The 22,900-nt window shown below is 41.1% G+C and overlaps 1 protein-coding gene across 1 annotated transcript in view; it reads right to left on the bottom strand.

The window, feature by feature from the left end:
- The window catches only part of GUCY1A2 (guanylate cyclase 1 soluble subunit alpha 2), a 136,192-nt gene extending 113,706 nt beyond the window's left edge, over positions 1-22,486 (bottom strand). Inside the window, exons 1-3 of the mRNA XM_032678916.1 lie at positions 22,232-22,486; positions 6,643-6,704; positions 6,037-6,158 (exon numbers count right to left, since the gene is read on the bottom strand). Coding sequence (XP_032534807.1) covers positions 6,037-6,158; positions 6,643-6,704; positions 22,232-22,486 — 439 coding nt within the window. The remainder of the gene's footprint in view (positions 1-6,036; positions 6,159-6,642; positions 6,705-22,231) is intronic.
- Between the last annotated feature and the right edge of the window lie 414 nt (positions 22,487-22,900).

Here is a 22,900-nt window from a genome sequence, read left to right as displayed (position 1 = left end):
AATGTCTTCATAAATAGGCTTCTGCAAGATGCTATTGCACATCATAACTTCAAACTGCTCATTATCTACTGGTAGTTCATCTGTTTTCTAACAATAAATAGCTCTGATTTGAGAAGAGTGGGATGTCTAAGGCCATTTGGCATAAACATTTGTCCTTTTCTAATTTAGATCTACTCATCTCAGCTTTGAAATCACATGAATTATGTGATTCTTGTTTAGATTACTTTTGTGTTGCCAGTGCACTGTAACATCTGCTAAATAACAGGAGCCCTGTGTGTATAGCTTAGACCCCCCAGGATAAAGTATTATTAAATTCCATTAGTATTGCCAGTCCTCTGGGCCATGTAACATTTCCTTTTACGTCGTTTGTAAACCAACAACTTTAATTATAAATCAGGCTGTGTATTCTAATTTAGTTGCATCCTAATGACTATCTGCAGTTCTTAGCACAAAGTGATAGTAATTTATATACTTTAAATATATAAGCATTTACAGTTCTCAAACACCTCCTGATCAGTTAGTGCGCCAAACCTTTGTCCACCTTCTGCAAATACATCACCTGGTCTAACCTCATGGTATGCCAATATCTGTCCTGACACTTCCTTTTCAATTATTTCCTGCCTCTTAAAGTGTAGTATTTCTCAGCAGTGATGTGCTGTTATTATTTAACAGTTACCAGAATGATCCAAATTTATTCTCTTTAAAAATGCAATATCAAGAATCACAGAATATCTTGAGTTGAAAGGGACCCATCAGGATGAGAGTCCAACTCCTGGCCCTGCACAGCCCCACGAATCTCAACATGTACCTGACGGCTTTGTCCAAGCTCTTCCTGAACTCTGGTAGGTTTGGTGCTGTGACCACTTCCCTGGGGAGCCTGTTCAGTGCCCAACCACGCTCTAGGTGAAAAACCTTCTCCAAATATCCAGCCTAAGCCTCCCCTGACAAAGCTTCATGCCATTTCCTTGGATAAGAGATGAGATTTTCTTAGTTCCATAAAGGAAACACAAATCTTCAACTTTGATAAATGTACAGAGAACAAATGACTTTTATACAATTATGCCCTTTGCATTAAATGTAGGAATAGCCCTGCAATATATATTTAGGCATGAAGTGATTTGCCCTATTTAAAGCAGGCTGCGACACATATTTTCTTTGGTAGTGACAAGCAAATGTCACCCAGAGAAAGAATTCTCTATAACCCTACACTAACAATGGATTCCATCTCCTCCTCAGTGGCTTGAGGAGGCTGAATCCAGAAACATGATTTATCTCCCTGATGGGACAGGGCTCTGGGCTGGGATTCCACATAACTTATCACCAGGGGATTAGGGAATCCTTGATGCTGTGCCATATCATCCTCCAAACAGAAGATGCCCAGAAAGATACTCACTTAGAAATGACAGACAAGCAAAGTTCTCACACCACTCTCAGAAGCAAAAACAGGAGAAGGAGCATTATTAACCCATTAGTTAAGAATGCCTAACAGGAAAAATTCTTGCAGTATACTTGAGACCATATGCAGAGTTAACCTAGCAGCCATTGACATATGCCATTTTTTAAGGAAAATGAGGTCATTGTAGTAAAATTTAGGAGTCGAATTTTTAAAAGAGATGAAAAATAATCTGTTGTATTAATTAATTCTTTGAATTAAAAAAATGGAAGAAAATGGGTTTTGTATCTTAAGCAAGTTAGGTAAGATTATTTCTCTAGGCCTCACTGCTGAAACAGCTATCTGACAGAAGTGCATTTGTAATTTTGGGCTGTGTGACCAAGGTGTTGAAAGTGTTATTTATACAGTATATCTAGCACGGTGCTGCAGTACATGCAATTTAGATATAGCAGTCTAATACACAAATGGGCTTTCAAAGACAACAATTCCATGCAACTAAAGATTGGGTACAAACAGCTACTTCTCCTTTGCAAATCTGTACAACAGCTCTTTTTATAAGTATTTATGAATTTAGGTTACTTTTCATTAGTTTTACTATCAAAGTTGTGACAGATCAGAGTTCCTCAGAAAGATGCGAAGAGGCTCCAAAGGAAATATAGATGCTGTTAAAAAGAAGATAGGTAACTGCTGTAATGAAACTTTTCCTTTTTTTTTTCTGTGAAGGATTAAAGAGTGAAAAATAGTTCATGTCCATAAAGGTTACATTAATTGTGTGCAGTCTCTGAAAAGAGTGTTTGGAGGAGGTGAGGTGAAGACTGTACAATTTTTATCTGGCTGGTGTATTTGGGACATGAGAAATATAATGTGATCCATCAGAAGTACAGAGTGGGGTTCAAAAATGGAAACTCTGCATTTCGCTACTTCTTTGTAAGCTCAGTAGCACAGACCTTGGAATATCTGCCAAAAAATAAACAGCAGACAGGTCATGAAGACTTCATGTCCTAAAATAAATTCCTTACAGTAGTAATCACAGACCACGAAAAAAAGTTTTCATCCTTATATTCCTGTTGCCAAAGTTTTAATTTGCAGCTACATGAAGGTTTTCTACTTTATTCTGACCACAGTTAAGTAAAAATGCACACTCAAATCTTACTTGAAATCAAATTATTTTAAATTATGAGGACAAAAGCAGTCCCAAATAAGATTTGCTGTCATTGTTCAAAATGCTGAATGTACCGGTGGTATGAACATGTCTTTACTTCAAGAAGGTTAAAATCTGAATACCACTGACATATAAAGGATTAAAAAAATCCTGTTATCTCCATTATACAGATGGGAAATGGAGGCACAGAAAGAATAAAAACTTGCCCAAGGTCAAATAAGAAATATCTTCAGATACAATTTTTCTCTCTAACATCCCTCAGTATAAATTTATAGTCACCTAATAGAGAAATGTGGTAGTCATCCACATAACATACTTCATCATAGGAATCTTTTTCTTATCATTATTTCTAAAATAAGTTCAAACTAACACCATCAATCTGCTCTGAACGCAGTTTGGCTAGCCAGCTAAAAGCTTTATCTGTGTCAACAGGCTAGAATATACCAGTGCATATTGTTTGAAATACTTTATTTTCCAACTAGAAACTTTCTAAAGGCTCCCTTTAGAAGCTGTCATTTCTCTGTTAACCAACTTCCAGCGTATTGTCAATTGATTTTCCCTTGGATGACAGGACTGGGGCAGTGATCATCAGTACTTGGCACAAGTGAGGCCACATGTCAAATCCTGTGTTCAGTTTTGGGCCCTTCACTACAAGAAAGACACTGAGGTGCTGGAGCAAGTCCAGAGAAGGGCAATGAAGCTGAAGAAGGGTCTGGAGCACAAGTCTTATGAGAAGCAGATGAGGGAGTTGGGGTTGTTTAGCCTGCAGAAAAGGAGGCTCAGGGGGAACCTTATCACTCTCTACAACTACTTGAAAGGAGGTTGTAGCCAGGTGGGGGTTGGTCTCCTCTCCCAGGTTACAAGTGACAGGACAAGAGGAAATGGCCTTAAGCTGCACCAGGGGAGGTTTAGATTGGATATTAGGGAAAATTTCATCACGGAAAGGGTTGTCAAGCACTGGAACAGGCTGCCCATAGAAGTGGCTGAATCACCCTACCTGGAAGTACTTAAAAGACATGTAGATGTGGCACTCAGGCACGTGGTTTAGTAGTGGACTTGGCAGTGCTGGGTTAACAGTTGCATTTGATGATCTTAAAGGTCTTTTTCAATCTAAAGGATTCTATGATTCTATGTTTCTATATGCTTATGAAGGACACTCTAAAACTGTGCACGCACCAATTAAAGAGAGCAGAGTCTCTCATAAAGCTGTCTGACTATTTTTGAAAGGATAAAAAGTTAAATTAAATATTCCAGCCTCCAAAGCTGTGATCATAAAGGAAGGCTGTGTGATTGATCTGGTGTCAGACATGGTTCACAGCATGTGAACATGATGGACATGGCTCCCTTTAATTACAGTGGATTAAAGCAGGAAGAGTTCTGTTGATGTCTAGACTTGTAGCAGGAGCAACTCAGCAAAGAGACATGGAGAATCCTTCCACTGGAGGAAGAAGGTGACACAATTTAGTCATGACTTGACAAGAGGAAAATTGCAGTATTCATACATGATAAATCACATGCACCAAGCTGAGCGTACAGCTTGCAGTCAGTACTTTCCTGTAAGCAGTGTAAGCACCAGGACCACAGTGTGAAGCATCTGTTCACAGTCTTCCAAACTGACTAATGATCTCAGCACTTGCAGTCTTCTGATGAATAAGGAATGCCAAATGACTGTTTCAGAGCTGGTTAGAGGGTCAGGAGAGGTGAATCATGTTGGCATTATCTAAGGTCAGAGAGCAGAATTTGCTTCCAAGCATCTTTATGAAAACATTCTTCCAGCCCTAGACAGTAAGTGCTTCTTACTGCTCATACAAAGAAACTAAGAGCCAGATTTGGTTCAACAGTTTTTCTAGCCTTCATCACAGTCAGATTCATGCCTGCCTCCTGCCTCAGCAATGCCAATTGCTCTAGGTACACACTCCAGTGGTTACATCCTTCTTTCATAGAGGCAGCTCTCACCAATCCTTATTCAACCAGAAAAATAACTGCATATGTGAGAATTCATTACGCAGCCTCCATTAATTATTACCTGTTGTGATAGGAGTTACAATTAAAATAAGAAGCTGGGTTTACTGCTCATTCCCTTAGGTTCCTGTCCTAGATAGGGAGAAGTATTATTTTTAAATTATCTCAGTGTTTTGCTCACATTGAATCTTTTTTTGCTAAAAAGTCAAATTCATTCTTCAAGAAGTGAGCTTTTCCAAGAATAAGTGTCTTCAAACTAATTTTCAACAAAGTCAAATTTAATAATTCCCAGGTCAGTAATGCCTAGACATTATCCCTACACTTTGATCCCAAAAATCCAATCTGCCCTAATACACATGCACTGTAAGGATACCACTGAAGAAACAGGTGCATGTTACTCAGCCATTCTAACGGTACTAGTACTAATATATTGATTTTAAAGCATAATAAAGGTGAAAAAGTATCATAGCGTTTCTCTAGAACACGTACTTTGTGTCATAATAAAATAAGTACTGAATGTCTAGTTTTGTTTCTTACAATATTAATATGCACCTGATAACATGAAAACTTCTGCTTTGCATGAGTCCTGCCTTATCACTCTTAGCATTGTTTTGGAAAAATTAGCATTCCATTATTTTAAAATAGAAAAAGGTAATTAACCCCGGACACATTTACAATTTAATTTGTTCTAAATTCCCTCCATGACCAAACACGGAAAATACCAAGTACCATCTCTTCCGAGCAGCAGTTACAGGCACGCAGAACATCCCTGACAGCACCTAGCATTTTGCAGAATAAGGCACCTGATTCAAAAAAAAAAGGAATTTTGAATGTCAGTGAAACACAGTCATCTCTCATCTAGAACATTTGCTGTTTCACAGAGCGTACTAAGTCTGTTTAACAGTTTGTGATAGAATAGACAGATATGCAATGCATATACCTCCAAAAGGATTTTAAGTCAGAAGGATACAATGGCCCAGACCAGAATGTGAGCAGAGTATCACCTCACCATATTCCCTGACATGGAAGTTAAATTATATCTTAAATTATCATACATGGCCAGATTTCAGTGTTGTGCTTCTTGCTGATGAAAATCTCTCTAAGATTCCAGAATGTTTTATGTCTCAAGTACATGCTACTTTGTGTTTCTCAGGCCCTCTCTCCACCAGGCTCACAGATGATAAAAGTATCTGTTGTTCTGCAGAATCCCTATAAAAACACTCAAGATAATTCCAAGGCCTGTCCAGAAGTAAGTCTATTTGCCTGAAGCCTTTGAAACTTCTTTAATCACTAGGTATTGCCACCTTCACTGGCTCCACTGAAAATCAGTCTGAATTGTCTTAAAGGCTCAAAATGTAGGTGGAAAAGGAGAAAAATACCAGGGCACTGGTATGTAGCTGCCCACATCCTAAATTTCCTTTGTTGGACCAAAAATTTCTTGTTTCGTTGTTGCCATTATGACAGGTGGTAAACTTTCTTTTCAATGAAAGGAAAAAAATTCCCTTGAAAAAATACGTACCAAGTACATTAGCTGTACACTGGAGAATTCCTGAGACATCCTCAGTTTCTTCATTGCCAGAGCAGTCTGTATAGGAGCATCTGTTTGATATATTGTGAAAATTCTTCTCTGCATCCCTGTAACTACAGAAAAAAAGGTAATAAAGTTATAGCATCTCCTTATACAAATGCAAAGTCAACAAATGCCTTTCAGAAGTGGTTACAAAGGGTTTAAACCTCTCAGTGATGGACACTTTTAAGATTCAGCTGGACAGAGTGCTGGGCTATCTTGTCTAGACCATGCTTCTACCAATAAAGGTTGCACTAGATGATCCTTAAGGTCCCTTTCCAATCTGGTATTCTATTATTCTATGATTGAAAAACATTGCCTATTCTCCTTAAGAAACATTACAGTTCATTAAGCAGTCACCTTCTGACAGGATTGTATAGAAGCAGGACCAAATAGATGCTTATCATTACTGTCCAGAGTATGTATTGCTACTTCAAAGCACCTCTAAGAATTGAGAGAAAAAAATAAAATTAAAAATCTTATCATAAAGGCTGTGACTTGGGAGGCACAGAACAAAACGTTATCATGCACCTTTCACTACGTAACATTAACACTTACCCAATAACTTGATGCTCAAAATACTGCAGTGTCTTTTGAAGAGTTTGCCGAATAGTCTGAGGCTAGGAAAGAATAATTTAAAGTATTGTGAGATTAGGGAAGTATAGCACAGTTCAACTAACAGATCTTTTAACACACTATTTTTCTCCAGTTTTACTCCTCTTCATCTTCTACCTGCCATACACCCAACACAACAATGGATATGAAATATTATTATTCATTCCTTGTATGTTACTTCATTTAAACAGGAATGAATTTTACAATGTGACATAATTAATACTGCTTATGACTAGCTGCACATAACAAAGGAACCACTTCACTATCAGCTCTCAAAAACTATCACCCACCAATTATCTTACTAATTGAAATAACTTGAAATAGTCTGCCAGAAAATGCTATTATTTTGTGATGAAAGTATCACCAAGAAAAGACACTGAGTTTTTCAAACTCTATATGCTCCCTGGGGCATTTTTTAATAAAGAATATTAAAAGATGCAATTTATTATGGCATACTTTCCTGACAAGCTATGACTCTTCAGTCATCTTTCAAATTATCAGGAAAGTCAAGTTCATCAAAAGAAAATCATGACATCCTTCAAGCATTTCTATGCTATTTTATTTAATAGATGTTCAACAAACTACATATGTGCATAATGTTTTTATTTTTATTATTAATACTACTACAGTGTTAGCCAAAATACTTATGTGCATATATATGTTTATTTCTAATTACTACTGTTGCTAAGGGTATTATTATTTGAATGAATCCATGAGAGACCTTTGGGAAAATAAAGGAAATGTGATATCCATGCCATTCTCTTTTGAATTTTCCAAGTCGTTTTTGGCAAAACATTATTCTTCCAAAATGACTATTTTGTATGAAATCTGAGAGATTTATAACCAAAATCATCTTTGAAAGTCTCAGATTTTGTTAGTGACCTACAGATTCAGCAGTTCAAGAGCTGAGCTTTCTACCTACTCTTACTCATGAGTTTGCAGAAGAGGTATCTTTCTGACAATGGCAGGAAGAAAATGTGTACGCCAGGTTATGTTAGGTTTGTACAACTGCAAAAACTTCTTTCTAATACCAAACTATAAGAAATTATCTACCCTTTTGAATTCAAGTGTATGGAATGCATGCACTTAACAAGTGCATAAGAGGGCTTATAAGAATTATGGGGACAAACTTTTGGCAGGGTCTGTTGTGACAGGACAAGGGGTAATGGTGGAAACTAGAAGAGGGTAGATTTTAACTCGATATAAGAAAGAAGATTTTTATAATGAGGCTGGCAAAACACTGCAACAGGTTGCCCAGAGAGGTGGTAGATGACCCATCCCTGGAAACATTCAAGATCAAGTTGGATGGGGCTCTGAGCAACCTGATCTACCTGAAGATGTCCCTGCTCATTCCAGGGAGGCTGGACTAGATGACCTTTAAAGGACCCTTCCAACTCAAGCTATTCTATGATTCTGTGAACAAAAACAAGCTCAAAATAGATGCAAACCTTGAAAGAGGTTTTTCTTGTTAACTCTGTTGCAGATAATTACTTTACTTCTCTGTGGGAGCTCAGTTACCTGTGCCAAAAGGCTTTAAAAGTTACATGTTCTCTTGTAAAACACAATGGATGCACCACAGGAATGAAAATATCACACATCAAAAAATTATCCCCTTCTCAGGGGTACAGCAGGTGTTGAAGTCTTTAGGCCTAATGGGCTACACATGTATTTCATGGCATGTTCTCACAGTGATTCAGAAGCTTTCTTGTGCTCAGCAGGCAGAAAAATCCACTCTTCACACACAGAAAATATGTATTTTCCCACACCAGCAACAAAGCAAAGCAAATAGCTTTAAGCAAAGAAGACCAGCGAGCTACCTTCTCCCATCTCTATACAGCATCTCCCTCAGCCCCACTCCTACACACAAAACATTAGTACTCCATCAGTTACTCCTCTGACATGAAATAAGGAATAATAAAAATGTTTGACTGCTAATTAAAGCTCCCTTCTGGTTCTCTCAAAGTGCTTTTACAGTAATATGGAAGGCAGCAATGCTTGGTATGACAGCAGAAAGGAAGGAAAACAGCTTCTTGTTTTCTCAGGAAGTTTTGCAGCTTACAGTACCTGAGCAATGGACTGGTTTTGCCTTTCTCATTTCTGACACACAGATGCTGCACCCCTTACCGGGAAGAAATGGTTTTTGAGTACCTCAGGATTTAACTGTACAAGCAATTTCCTAGTCCCAAGCTTATTCATCAGTAAATCCCCCTTCTTCTGCAGTGCTGAATGGAAAAAAAAAACATAGCCCATGTACCTTTCTCCTCTGAAAGCTAAATCAACTGCCTAGTGGTTGTCTGAAAATTTCATACAATCCCATGAACGCACACCCCTTTCACTGGCAACTCCTATCAAATCTTGGAAATTAAGTACAGACAAAAATAGGATTTACTATTAAAACATGGGTCATAAACAGAGTAATGTTCTCAGAGCCAGTATTGAAAACTGATCCGAGGAGTCACAAATTTTTTTTGTCTCTGACATGAATTATTAGAGCATGTTGCTGTGCACAGTTAAAAGCCACTATTATCACCTTCTCAGTTTGCCATATTTCATCACTGGTGAATGTCATTTTGCTGTAGATGTAATTCTGTAACCAGGGCCATGACTAAACAAAACAGCGAGAAGAGATAGGACACCTACTTACAGCTGCTTACAAGGGCAGTTTGGTGTATTAGTTCTTCCATACTGACAATGCACTGCCCACGAGAGAGAGAATGAGTAGGAAATATTTCCACTGGATGGAGGTAAAATAGCTAAACCTTCTCCTGGAGCATGACACACATCAGCTCTCCAAGAAGCATAGTTCTGCCACTCAGGGAAGTAAAAGACAGCTTTTAACCATACAACCTCCTCCACTGCAATGTAAGTCTGTGCCATTCAGGTACCCAGTGATACTTATTTACTGGAGAGGTTTTAAAGCTTCATGGCCACTTCAAAGGAAAGATTTAGTGTAATGTAAACCAGTGACTGATACCTAAACAATTAAACGTCAACAATTCCTTGATTAGAATGATTTACTAATATTTGGTATGCATTACAAAAGTAATAGTCACATCAGTTTTCTAAGGGCAAATTATGCTATTGTTAACTGTAAATTAATCCAAGGATTGTCATACCAGATCACATTCAAACTCCATATGGAACGACAATATATAAGTTAGAAGGGAACACCGAAGATACTCAGACTGACCTCTTGCATGGCAGAGACCACAGGACTTCCCCAAACTAATTCTGAATTCAGATATCAGGCCATGGCTAACTCTAATGTGTCAGAATAAACGTAAAACAAAACTGAATCAATGATTCATACAGGTTTGAAGAAACCTCTGTAGGTCTTCTAGTCCAATCTCCTGCTCAAAGTATTTGATTTACAGCTGGTTGCTCAGGTTGTTCTCCGGACAAGTTTTGAGTGTCTCCAAGGATAGCAATCTCACAACCCCTCTGGGAAACCTATGCCAGTGTCTGAACACCCTCATGACATTTCATTTTTTTTTCTTAACTCTGATTTTAATTAAGAAGCTGATCTTGCAGCTTTGCTGCCTCTCATCCTTCTTCCACTGTGCATCTGTGTGGAAACCCCGAACAGTCAACTGCAGACTGCAACAAGATACCCCCAAAGCTATCTCTTCCGAAAAGCTGAATAGATGCAGCTTCCCTAGCCTCTCAGATGTCCTACACTCCATCCCTGACATCCTGGTAGTCTTCTGCTGGCCTCAGTAGCAATCCCTGAAGGGTATGCAGAGTTGACTGGTTGCTAATTTGACTTTGTGACTCTAATGGCCTCTTTGGACCTTTTGAGCCCTAAGGTCCAGTCAATATTCCATGTACCTTATCATGCACTTAAGCAGTGTGTATCTCACCAGTTTGACTCTAATGACAGTACAGGAGAACATGTCAAAGACTTTCCAACAGTCAAGGTAGACAATATCCCTTCATCATTGAGCCAGTCATCTCATTACAGAATTCAATCAGGTTGGTCAGATACCATCCATCCTTGATAAAGAGTATAAATGTGGCTGTTCCCAGTCACCATCTTATTGTCCTTTTTTGTGCAGAAAAGACTTCCAAAAGGACTTCTCCCATAACCTCTCCATGCATTGAGGCTGATTGGTCTGTAGTTCCCTGGATCCTCCTTGTCCTTCTTGATGCTGGGTGTGACTTTTCTAGTCATCAAGTCCCTCCTGTGACTGGAGTGAGGGAGACTTGCAGTCTTTCCTATCTCCATCCCTGCAGGCTCAGGTAATGCCTCAATATCCCTTGAGGGCATCCTGTGACTGCTTCCCACTTATGTTGATATCTTTTTCTGCATTTGAACAAATTAACTGTTCCGGTGCTTTGAGGAGAGTGTCAAGGGGCCCACGAAGCTCAACCAGCCTCTTGTACCTATTTACCCTACAGGCTAGTTTCCCATTGGAGCCTGCCAAAAAGACCTATGAAGAAGCCAAAATCTGCTCTCCTGAAGTATGAGTCCACTTACTTGTCTTTCCCACCCCTCTCAGTGTTTTGAACTCCAGCATGTCATAATCACTTTCGCCAGTGATGCTTCAGCCTTTTGACCTTCAACCAGTTCTTCCTCATTTGTGAGTAATAGCTTCAGCAGAGTACTCCTACCTTGTCAGCTCATTGATCACCTGCATTAAGAAATTATCTTCAGCACACTCCAAAAGTCTCCTGCGTTGCTTGTGTTCAGACCTATTTCTCTTCTAGTGGATTTTGAATTGGCTCAAGTCCCCCATAAGTAATGAGGCTTGCCATTTCAAAGCTTCATCTAGCTGTCTAAAGGCTTCCTCTGCTTTCACTTCTTGACCAGACAGTGTGCAGCAGATGTACCACCGCATCACCCCTGCTCATCTGTCTTGTGCTCCTGACTCTCATGCTCTGGGCCACCTTGCTCTGTTCAAAGGAAGTGCCCACTCACTGCTGCCACCTCTTTGCACAGAGTGCAGGTCCTGCTCCTCAGCTTCACAGCCCGGCCTTCCTGAAAAGCCTGTGTCTATCTCCTGCAGAACTCACATCCTGAGAGCCCTTACACACAAGGATGTGTGAAATCCCACAGGAGGTCCAAGCTCAGTGGCAGCACGAGGATGTCTAATGCCACCTTTTTGCTCCCCATACTGCCTGTGTTTGGGCACAGGCACTTGAGATGGGCTGCCAGTCATGCTGCTTTCACGAGGTGAGCACAAGAGCCCTTTCCATCTTTTGCTCACTCTTCAGAGAATGAACACCCTTCCACAACAAACATAACTTGAAACCTCACTCACAAGGTTGTGCAGCCAATGAGAAGAGACCTTGCCTCACTTTGTCAGATGAATGCCATTCTTGCTCAGCAGTCCTTGCTCCTCAGAGCCTGTTCCATGTCCATGGAGATCAAAGCCCTGCCCTGCCCTGCCCTGCCAGCAACACCACCAACAGAGCTACAGACTGCCTCACTAGATGTGCCTGCTACAACCAGAGCCTTTCCCGCCTCACTAGCTAGATCAAGGAGACACCAACTGGGTACCCACATCCTTTGCCCTTGCACTCAAAGCCATGTAGTTACCTCTGATACTCTCCAGGTCTCCCCTGGCTCTATCATTGGTGCTCACAGGGATGAGCAGCAGGGGTCATAGTCCAGGAGACAAACAAGCTTTGACAGCCTCTTTGCAATGCATATGTGCGAGCTCTTGGCAAGCAGTAAACCTGAGACAGCAAGGCAGGCTGGCAGATGAGTGCCTCTGTCTCTTCAGGAGAGAGCTTCTGATACCTACCACCCTCCTTTTCTCGAAGCCTCTAAGAGTTGAGGCTCTGCTTATCTGTCTCATCCCAAGGGAGGTCATCTCTTCCACCTTTTCCTAGGGCATTTTACCTTCTCTGTAACTGCTGAAATCACAGGTGGAATAGGGCCCTAGTTGTGTTGTCAGAAGTAACAAACCTCCAACCTCCTCCACCTTGGGAGTTTCCACCTTTGACTCTCAAAGGTTATCTCTGTTTCTCTCTCCTTCCTTTCAACATGGAGCTCAGTTTCTTGGCTCTGCAGGGTGTCTGGAAAGACCTGTCCATCCTCCCTAATGTGTACAGCCTGCTCACTATCTACTACAGCTCTTCCACCTGGTACCTCAGTTCTATGACCAGAGCTGTTGACAGCAATCCTGACAGTGGCAGCCCTGCCATGACAGCCACTGTCACTCCACCAGCTGCCACAGTTTACAAGATGCACTCCTAAAAAAACCTGCCTTTCTTTCTAGATCTCACCTTGCTTTCCAGTAGTGCAAAACCAGTTCAAGTCCTGAAGACAGAGGAGTAATAACTCCTCAAAACCACTTCTGTGACTAACTGGAGAAAATATTTATGAAGATATTTGTCTAAATGAACTTGAAATATTCCTAAATTTTTATTTTTTTTTAACTCAGACAATTTCCTCTGAAAATGGATTTTAGTTTAAACATTGTGTACATTTTTTTTCTGTTTCTTAGTTCAATTTTCCCTTCTTGCAGATTCATTACTTCAGTTTTGCAGACAAAGGAAAAGATCTTCCACTTTAATTGCATCCCTTGTTATAAATGTCTTTCCTAAGGCAATCAAACATAAGCTTTCCAATCTTCTTAGAGGACAGAGACTTTAGCCTATTCCCTAGCCATTTTCTGTTGCCTGTGAAATGTCTTTCACTTGATTGCAACACCTTCAGAAATAAATGGTAGCGTTCATCTGCCCAACTGTAGGCACCCAAAGTGATTCATTTCATCCTACAGCTGGCATCTAATACACGCCTGAGGACTCAGTCTTTATAAATACCCATTTCTTTCTTTTGTCTAGAAAAGACATTGAGTGATTGCTTTAGACTTCGGCATTTTTAATGTTTAAGTGAGGACAGACAAACCCCACCCTGAGGTGACAGAACTCCACACAGTATCCCAGATGACTCAGTCTAAATTTACATAAATGCAGTTTCGAATTCTCCATCCCATTCCTTCTGCATCCTAAGAATATCTAGACAAGATCAGGGAAGAAAGAGACTCTATGGAACAGGAAGGTCCAGAGCCAAGAGAGCAGTCCAGTAAACAGACAATTCCTCCTTAACCTTAACAAATTTTCAAAGATTTTGTAAAAGCTAAATGATTCCTAGCTGAGCATCAGAAGAGCTTCAGCAATCATGCTGTTAAAAACTTGAGTGCTTAAAATTTGAAACATGGAAGCTGAAGTACTGAAGAGCATAACAGGCTCAGTCAGAAATCACTTTGTTTCTATTAGAATTTCTTGAAGTAAGTCTGTCAGGTCAGGAGGCTCCTCCAGCCTATTGTGCCCTGAGGAGTTGCAAAGGCCTTCTTAGAGGAATCTGCACCTCTGCATACAGGAGAGGCAGGATACCATGGATCCCAGCCAAATCAGCACTTTGAAGCTGAAAGTTATAAATGCTTCAAATTTGAAGAGTTCAATCACAAACTCAGCAGATGCGTAAGACTTCAATTGCCAGTTCCACTGCTGGTGATCATTCATTAATGAAAAACTTTTTGTTTTTTCATATTTCAAAACCAATTTTAGTCAAGTCTTTGTGCATAGGTGATTACGGATCTCTCAGCACACATGAGCAGATGTGCATCTGGCCCATCCAAAAAAAGATAAATGGCAAAACAGTCATTTTTAGAATGGTTTTTTTAAATATTTATCCCATGATCATATAAGCAGTGAAAAACTTTCTCTCCCTGTCCTTCTGGTCACCAAAATATTGAATTAAAGTGGTTTTAAACAAAGAATCAAGGCTCCAGCTGAAGACAAACGCTTGTCAACATTTTTAAGTGTCAGGAGTGGAGAGATAAGCATTGAAATTGATGCAGCTAGGGAAAAGCAGAATCCAAAAAGAAAAGGAAGGCTCCTTTGGCATCCAACAATTTTCTGATGATGCAGAAAAGAGGAAGGCCTCCTAGCAGGTCCTGTACAGCCAGGATCCCTCCCTTTCCCATTCCCAATAGTTGGAGAATGGAACAAAAGGGAACAGACAGAAATCCGAAATGGAAAGCAGAGTCTCAAAATAAGCAATCATCTGAAAATATAAAAAATAAATAATCTTTGGGGGGTTAATTTCAGTCTTTCTGATAATATAATCAGGAAAAAATATAGTTTTGCTCTCTGGTTTCTGAATACTTAGGGTGCACTCATTTTTTCTCTGCAAGTATATGAGCTAAAAATTTATTTTTTCTTCATGAACACCAGCTTCCCAATTCCACATGTTCGTAGTTTAGATAAAAGCACCAACTCCTTGCAGATCCCCATGACTAGCACCAGATTTGGTATCGAGAGGATGATGCAGAATCCCCAGGAGGGGACTCTTTGGGTATACAGGGCAGGATGACTAACAGCTGGAGACAAAACAAGCTGCCCTGCAACAGCTCACAATGATCCACATGGGACCAGGTGAGGATGAAGCGCCTGAGCTCAGTACTACTGGTAGATTAACCTGAGACCATTCTGCTCCTCAGTTCATGCAAACAGGGATACTCCACAGAGAAATACTTGTGCACATTTGAGAAAATGCCCTTAATTTAATAAATAACATTGAGACTAATAATTTTACCCAATACTATTTCATAGCAACAACAATGCAAACACTGTGAAGAAATAAAGCAGAACTAAATAATAAATAGAAATTATAACTTCTGCATCCCCAGCTGCCTTTCAACTAGAAGAATCACAGACATTATGGATGGAAATTGCCTATTAGATCATCTAGTCTAACTCCTTGACAGTGAAGGATAAATATCTCAGGGTGCTATCCCTTATAACACCGTCTGGGATCACTTTGTTCATCTTTGAATTTCTGCCATGTCTGAAATGGATAGAAGATCTGTTCCGTGCTGCAGAGAGAATGTGTTCAGTAGGTAAAAATATAACAGATGATCTACTGCTAATATTATATGTTCATCTTTCATGAAGCTAACATCTACTACATAATAGTGTACACTGTATAATAATTAGTGCTACTCCAGCATATTGATAGGAAATGAAAGGCTTTACATGGCAGTCCTTCTCAAGGAATAGCTTCTGCTGAGACAGAGAAAGAACCAATTTTCTCAGTATAACTGGACCTAATTTCATATGCAGATCTGCAAAGGTATTTATCCCTTTGAAACCTATGCACAATCCACAGAATTTTTGGCTTAATTTTAAAACAGCCTGAGAATTAGCAAACAGACACATCTAGAAAGAATCTGGATATGAGATGGAACAATTTCTTTTACTCAAAGTACTTTATAGCAGCCTTTAACAATAGCACAAGAGGTAGAAGGAAAAAGAGGGCTTTCCTCTGTGTTAACATTACACATTCTACCAGAGTACACCCAACCACTGCGAGGTGGTAACTGGCTTTGCTCACACAATTTCAAATGAAGGACATTCACCCTCATTTTGATGTAGCCATGAGGGCACACTGCTTTTTGAGGGGCATATATTAATGATCATGACATTCTCATCTACTTTATGTCTTTCTCTATCTGCACCTGGACACTTTGGCCAGGGTACAGGCAGAGAAGTTCAAAACAATTTAGATCAATTTTGTGGGATTAACACTGGTGCTGCCACACTGGTTTGTCAGCCAGCAGGTCAGTTTTGTCTGTGGGCAAGCCTGTTCTTCCACAGGGATATGCTCACAGCTTCCAGGCAGCAAAGATGCCTGCAATGTATGAATGTTACTGAGACATTTTTTTCCCAAGCACTGTAGGGAAGTTTCAGCCTGGAACGGCACAAACATTAAGAAACCCAATATTGCTATGATCAATCTAAACACTAGATGTCAAATATTCAAATTCACCCTCAATGAAATGACCTCTAGGTCAATACTGCAATACTTCAGTGCTGCAGGCCTTCTGGTGCAGCTAAATTTTTTTTAATATTTTATTTGCCAAGGCTGAATTTTCCTTGCATGAAATGTTAGAATACTGAACAAGACAAACAAACAAAACCAATTATGATGCTTATATTGATTAAAGTTTTCCAGAATGATCCCATTTAAGACACTACAATTCTATTCCACGCTATGAAATAACAGATTGACTGGCTATTGACTGCTCATGTGACTTTGTTTATAAATTAATTGAATGATACTTAGCAAAAGTCTGATTTTATTATGCTTTAAAAAAAGAAAATCATCCTATTTGCCTGCTGGAATTGAAAGTTTCTCATTGGATGTGCCTTTCTGAACCACTTTCATGCTTCACACCCACATTCTTGAGAAGGATGTTACTCGTAAAGCTCATCCAGCCTGGGCTATCAGGTGAATAAGGTCATCACACCACTGATATGGAATATCATTTGACATTACTTTATTTCATTCATAAAGATAGGTGGAAGTCATTTCTACAACAGCAGAGCTTAGCTATACCTGGTGGGTTAATGTGAGTCATAAGGAGCTCAGAATACTCAAATGCAAATTTTTTTCAAAAATCTTATGCAAAATCAATTTGCTACCTCTCCTTCTAGTGGCAGCAACTTGTTATAGCTTCCAAAAGGAGCAGCATTCCTTGAGACTGAGTGGTAGAGGTTTATGATGGAGCCAGGTTAGATATAAGCTGCTATATCGTAACTTCTCTGCCAAAACCCCACCTCCACTCACTGGAGGATTCACTTGCCATTAAGTAATTTGAAGTTATAGCAGTTCTGTGACATAAGTAATAGCCTACACAGTAACATAGATGACTGCCTTTAGGTTCACTTTTCTTCCACTGTCAGGAGGAAGGCTGTATTCAAAAAGACAATTCTTGAATTCCAACTATTTGGCAGTATCCAGTAGCAGCTTCCTAAATTAAATAGGAAAAAAAATGTTCTTGCTTTAATGTGTCTTCAACTGGGCCTTTAAAGAATAGCAGGAATAATTCTAGATGAACAGAAAAGTATAACAGAGGTGATTTTCACTTAATAATATCCATATTTCAAGAGATGCGTTACATAGACCATTCAGAAAATAAAATCAAATGTAGATGTTAGTCAGTTTAAAGCTGTGTCATGCTGTAATTCTCATTCCAGAAAGATCAGTACAGCGCTTGGGGGTACACAGTCTCCTCTAAATGAATGCCCAGTCACTCCCAGCTCCTCTAGGATAGTCCATGCCTCTTAGATGAGAGCAGAGTATTTGACTTTTCAAATCAGTGACAAATTATGTTTTTCTGATTTTGGTTCTATTTTCAGCCTGGTATTGGATACAAGTCAAGATAGAACTGGAGCAAATGTTAAAATTGCTGCAAGGAACTGGAATTCAGTAAGATACTAAATGGCATTTCTAAAGAATCAAGCTATGTCAACTGGTGCCAGGATACCATTCCCATATAGCAGAGTTCTTAAGGGCAGAAAAAAATTATTTTGATAATGAATAGCATATAGTATCATCTTTTCCAGTTATAATTAATCAAAATTTGTGTCATTGTGGGTGTAAAATTCATCCTTTAAAATGGAACACAGTAACAAAGCTGGAATCAAAAGTAAAATGTATCATTACATTTGCTTGTGATATACATATAATTACTGAGTTATTTCTTAAAAACAAGGTTGTAAATCAACATCGCTATTAAGTTCCCAAGATTTTATTATTTATCTCCAATAAACTGAACCCAGTCCAGTGACAAAGGCAACTGTGTTTTGACAGCAGCTGGATCTAGCTCCAGATTTTCCTTATGAGAGCGCGCAACCAAAGACCCTTTGACAGTGGTTCAGATGAAGGAGGACAGAGGACACCTATGCTCCGTCAGAAACGTGGTTTAGGAACACCTTAGAATGGATAGGAGCTGCCTTCACAATTATGAGCTCAGCTTTGTGGGAACATCACAGGGATGAAAGGCTGTGAGAGGGTAGAGCCAAACGTGGGGCAATATGCATGGAGCACTGTTGGCCATGATCTCTTGAGCTGAAGGAGTCACAAGAGCTGTGTGCAACACCTGAGGTTTATTGCACTGAGCAGCCAAATTTGGTCCCACAAATCATCTTCACACTCTGGTGCTAAGCATCGCCCTGGCTCGATACAATTCCCCCCACCCTGCGGGCTGGGGCATCTGGCTGTGCCCAGCTGCTGGCAGAGCCTTGACCTCCTGTTGTCAGTGCACCTGATTACTCAGCAAACTTGGTGCTTGGTGTGGCAGCAGGGCAGAAACTTGATGTGATGTTCAGTACATGCACAGTCTGTTGAGTGCAGCTGTGACAAAAAGCTGCCTCTCCTTGAGTTGCCGCTGCTCTGCCTCCCTGCCCAGTGCACCCTGTTTCCCAGACCTTCCCCAACACAGCCAATGGAAGGGTATGTATGCAGGTCTCATCACTACACACTTTTCCTCAAAAAACTCAGCTGTTTTGGTGGAAGGTGAGCCCTATCAGCCTCCTAGTTCTGGCTGTCATAAAAGAGAGGGTTTGCGGTAAGCAAGTTCCAGATGAACAGTATCAATCCTTCACCCATCCAAGCACATTCAGAAACATTTACAAACCCACAGGAACATAAAATGAACCTGTGCTGATTGTGGATCAGGTCCCTACATCCTCTAGTATAACAACGGCAGGAGAAAAAAATCTCCAAAAATCAATTTAAGAGAAAAGTTGCAAAATCATGTGCATTAGAAAGTGCTAGAAGTTGTTCTATGGCAGCAAGTAGAAGGGGTTGCATTCACCCCTTGCTGCAACAGAGCAAAGTTCATTTTTCATTTTCCCACGGTTCCACTAAAAGTGGTATTTGTGCAAAGTCACACTTAGCTAAAATTGAGACCGAGATTACAAGTGATAAAAAATGCAATAACATATTTTCATTGCATTTGACTGTATTTACAAATACTTCATTGCTGCACTTTATTCTACAGAATCTCTCAGTACAGTCCAGCTGTACTAACTCATGAATGCATTGCACAGAAGATACTAATATTTTCATACACAGTTTTGCGCTACCACTCATAAGATGCAGCCTGCCTGCACAGCCTTCTTGCTGTTCTGCCCCACAGACACTCCTCTTGAGTACCCACCACTCTTTTGCCCCTTGGATGCTTTTTCCTGCTCTGTTCAAAGCTCTCCACATGCCCAGAGCAGCTCTCTGTAGCCCCCCGCTACTGCCACATTGAAACAACATTGAGCCCTCTCTCCATGGCACAGTAGTATTAAACACACATACAGAATTTTTCCTCAGTGAAAGCACAAAAAAAATATTTTACTGAGGATTTTGATCCTTGACATTGCTGAAGGCAAGCACAAAACTAAGTATAACAGTATAAACATCAGGAACCTGTAGCATCCTTCAACTGTTGGGATGGGGACAAATTACTGCTGCATTCATGTTTAAAAAGAAAACATTAAACCTTGTAGGCTAGATATATAGTATATACTTTTGTATGTGCATAAATATGTTTATATACTTAAGAGAGACCCATATCTATAGTATTATGGAATGAAGGTCAACCTACATCTATAAAAAAGTACTAAAGCTTTTTGTTTAGAAAGAACACCTGTCAATGCACCTTTCAAACTTGTCTTCTAATTTTACAAACAACAGAAATTAGTGCCATTTGACACCAATTTCATAGGAAAAGTATGGTTTTTATTTCTAATTAAAGTTATTCCTGATTTATACCAGCAGATGTGCAAAAATAATCAGATCCAAAGTGTCAGACATATGGCAACTAGACTTGTTGCATGAAGGCACATATTCAGTACCCCAAAACTTGGTAAGAATGCACCAAAATAACAATGCATCTGAACAGCAGTTTCTCTGAGTGAAAAATGAAAAGGTAGGAGACCTGGTTCTTTACTTATACCAGAACTATGACATGACCTTTTAGACTTAATGACATTAATCTGTGCCAAAATGTGTAAAATGGGAGTGAAGCAGTACTTACAATGCCAAGAAAAAAAGGGAAATTTTAACAATGTGTATCACATTAAAATTTAAAAATAACATCGTTTTTTGGCAATAAGGATTGCTATAATTACGTCCCAAAGAAACCATGGAAGCTGTTGTTTGGGACATCAAAACCAGGTTGGATGAAATTTTTGTATTCTTAAACAAAATTTCTCTGGGAGCAGGAAGGAAAGAGGACTATTAGATCTATCAAAGTTTTCCTCATCTCTTAATTCAAAGAATGTGTTTATTCTGAAAACATATTTGACAATCACCACAGATGTAAAACTGAAATCGTCTTTTATAGCAAGCTGGAGAAATACAAATACTAAGGTTATCTAAAAATACTGCACTGAGCTACTTCAGAATATTTCAAATATTTTGGGTAACACATGCTCTAATTATACCATTGTATCATTATCAAATTAAATAGCTTTTTTTTTTATACTAAAACAAGACAGGTCACCTTAGATATCATCTATTAATACCAACATTACAAGACCAGATTCTCAGTGGAGAGGAAAAAAAAATTAATGGGAAAAAAAAGTCTTAACTTAAACTGGATGACTATTAGGTATGTAATGCACTGACTTCTCCCATTAAACAGGTTGTCTACTCCTCTCCAGCCACTTAAATAAACACCAAACACAAAACGGTATATTAAAATTAACACAAACTGATAGTTGATGGTGGTGAGACTAGTAAGTAATTTCCAAAGCTGGCTAACAATAATGCAAAACGATGATCCAATGCCACAATATCAGATACAGTTGTCCTGCAGATTAAGACTACTTGTTTCAATTAAGGTTTTATGCCTTAATACGTTTAACTGTTCCGGAGACCAAACAAGCATTCAGTTGCAGATGAAACTTTATGCGGAAATTTTAGTGATGCTCACAGAGGTACGTACAGGAGTGTAGCACAATTGCAACAGAAAGGCTGTAGAAGAACCTTCTATTTTACACTAATCTACCAGAACTGAGACATGGATTTCAGTCTTACAAACTGATATACCACATGTTACCGGATCAACCTGAATTCACTCCTTATTTTAGCACACGGACAACGGTTCACAGACTCTCAGCTACAGGTGGAGCTATCCAGATAATCGTTAAGTCATGCATTTCAAAGTCCACTTTAAAGAAACTGATCTGTCAGGAATGTCTGAGCATCCAGGAGGCACAGGGAAATCTGTTGCTGAAATATTTCTGAACACATAGCCAGAACTTTGCTTTACCCTATTCAGTACGGAGAAGCCCTACAAATGAGGTAAGTTCGCATCCCCTCGATGCTGAAGGAAGAATGTGCACGCTATGCATTACATAGATGTAACTTTTTATATATTACAAAAAAAAAAAAATGTTGCTAGGACCTGTGATAAGCACTTTACCGTATTGTTTTCATTCAGAAAGGGACTCGGCAGAAATGATAAACCCAGCCAAGGTGGCAGCTGCGCCTAAGCGTGACTCCCGACCCGATTTCCAGCACCGGGCTGCCGGGAGCTGTACTCCCGCAGGTTTTGGGGCTGGCAGCCGGCAGCTGAAGCGGGCACGGAGAGGCAGCGAGCTCCAGCGGCTCGGTGGGACCGCCCGGGAGGGGGGCGCGGGCACCGTCGCCTCCTTCCCGACAGGGAGCCGGCCCCGCGGGGCGGCCGTGGGTCTGTGCGGGGAGCGGGCGGGCCGGGGCCGGGCGCGGGGCACTCACCGCGGGGGCCGTCAGGCGGCGGATGCTCTCGCCCAGAGAGTCCAGGTTGACCCGCCGGCGGCGCGGAGCGCGGCGCGCCCCGGCGGTGGCCGCGGCGGTGGCGGAGAAGGGGGTGTCGGCGGGGCCGGGGGGGCTGCGGCTGCCGTTCCAGCAGAGGCGGGACAGGGGACACTCGCCCTCCTCCTCGGGGCTCGTCTCCGGGCAGTCCGAGCCCAGCGAGCTGAAGGACTCCGACGAGATCTTGCGGCGGGACATGGTGCCGCGGGGCGGCGGCGGTGCTCAGCGCGGGGCGGCGGGCAGCCGCGGCGGGCAGCGCCGAGCTGGGCGGCTGCGGGGACGGCCGCCTCGCATGGCCGCGGGTGCCCCTGGGCGGGCGAGAGGCAGCGGCGGAGCCGCCGCGCCGGGGCCGGCACAGACCCCGCTCCGCGGTTCGCCGCGCCGGGCCGGGAGCGCGGGTGCCGCGCCGCGCCGCGCCGGGAGGCTTTAAAGCGGCGGCGGTGGCAGCGGCGGCGCCTGCTGCCCTCCTCTGCCTCGGCCGCCCGCCCCGCTCTCCCCTCCCCCGGCTCCCTCGCTGCTCCGCGGGGATCACGTGTTGTTTGGAGCCCTTTCCCCCTCCTCCTCCTCCTCCTGCCGCCTCCCCCGCGCCGCTCGCCTCCTGTCGCGTCCGGC

The sequence above is a fragment of the Chiroxiphia lanceolata genome, chromosome 2 (assembly GCF_009829145.1).
Source record: "Chiroxiphia lanceolata isolate bChiLan1 chromosome 2, bChiLan1.pri, whole genome shotgun sequence".
Classification (NCBI taxonomy): Eukaryota; Metazoa; Chordata; class Aves; order Passeriformes; family Pipridae; genus Chiroxiphia; species Chiroxiphia lanceolata.
This window is presented reverse-complemented; position numbering and strand designations above follow the sequence as displayed.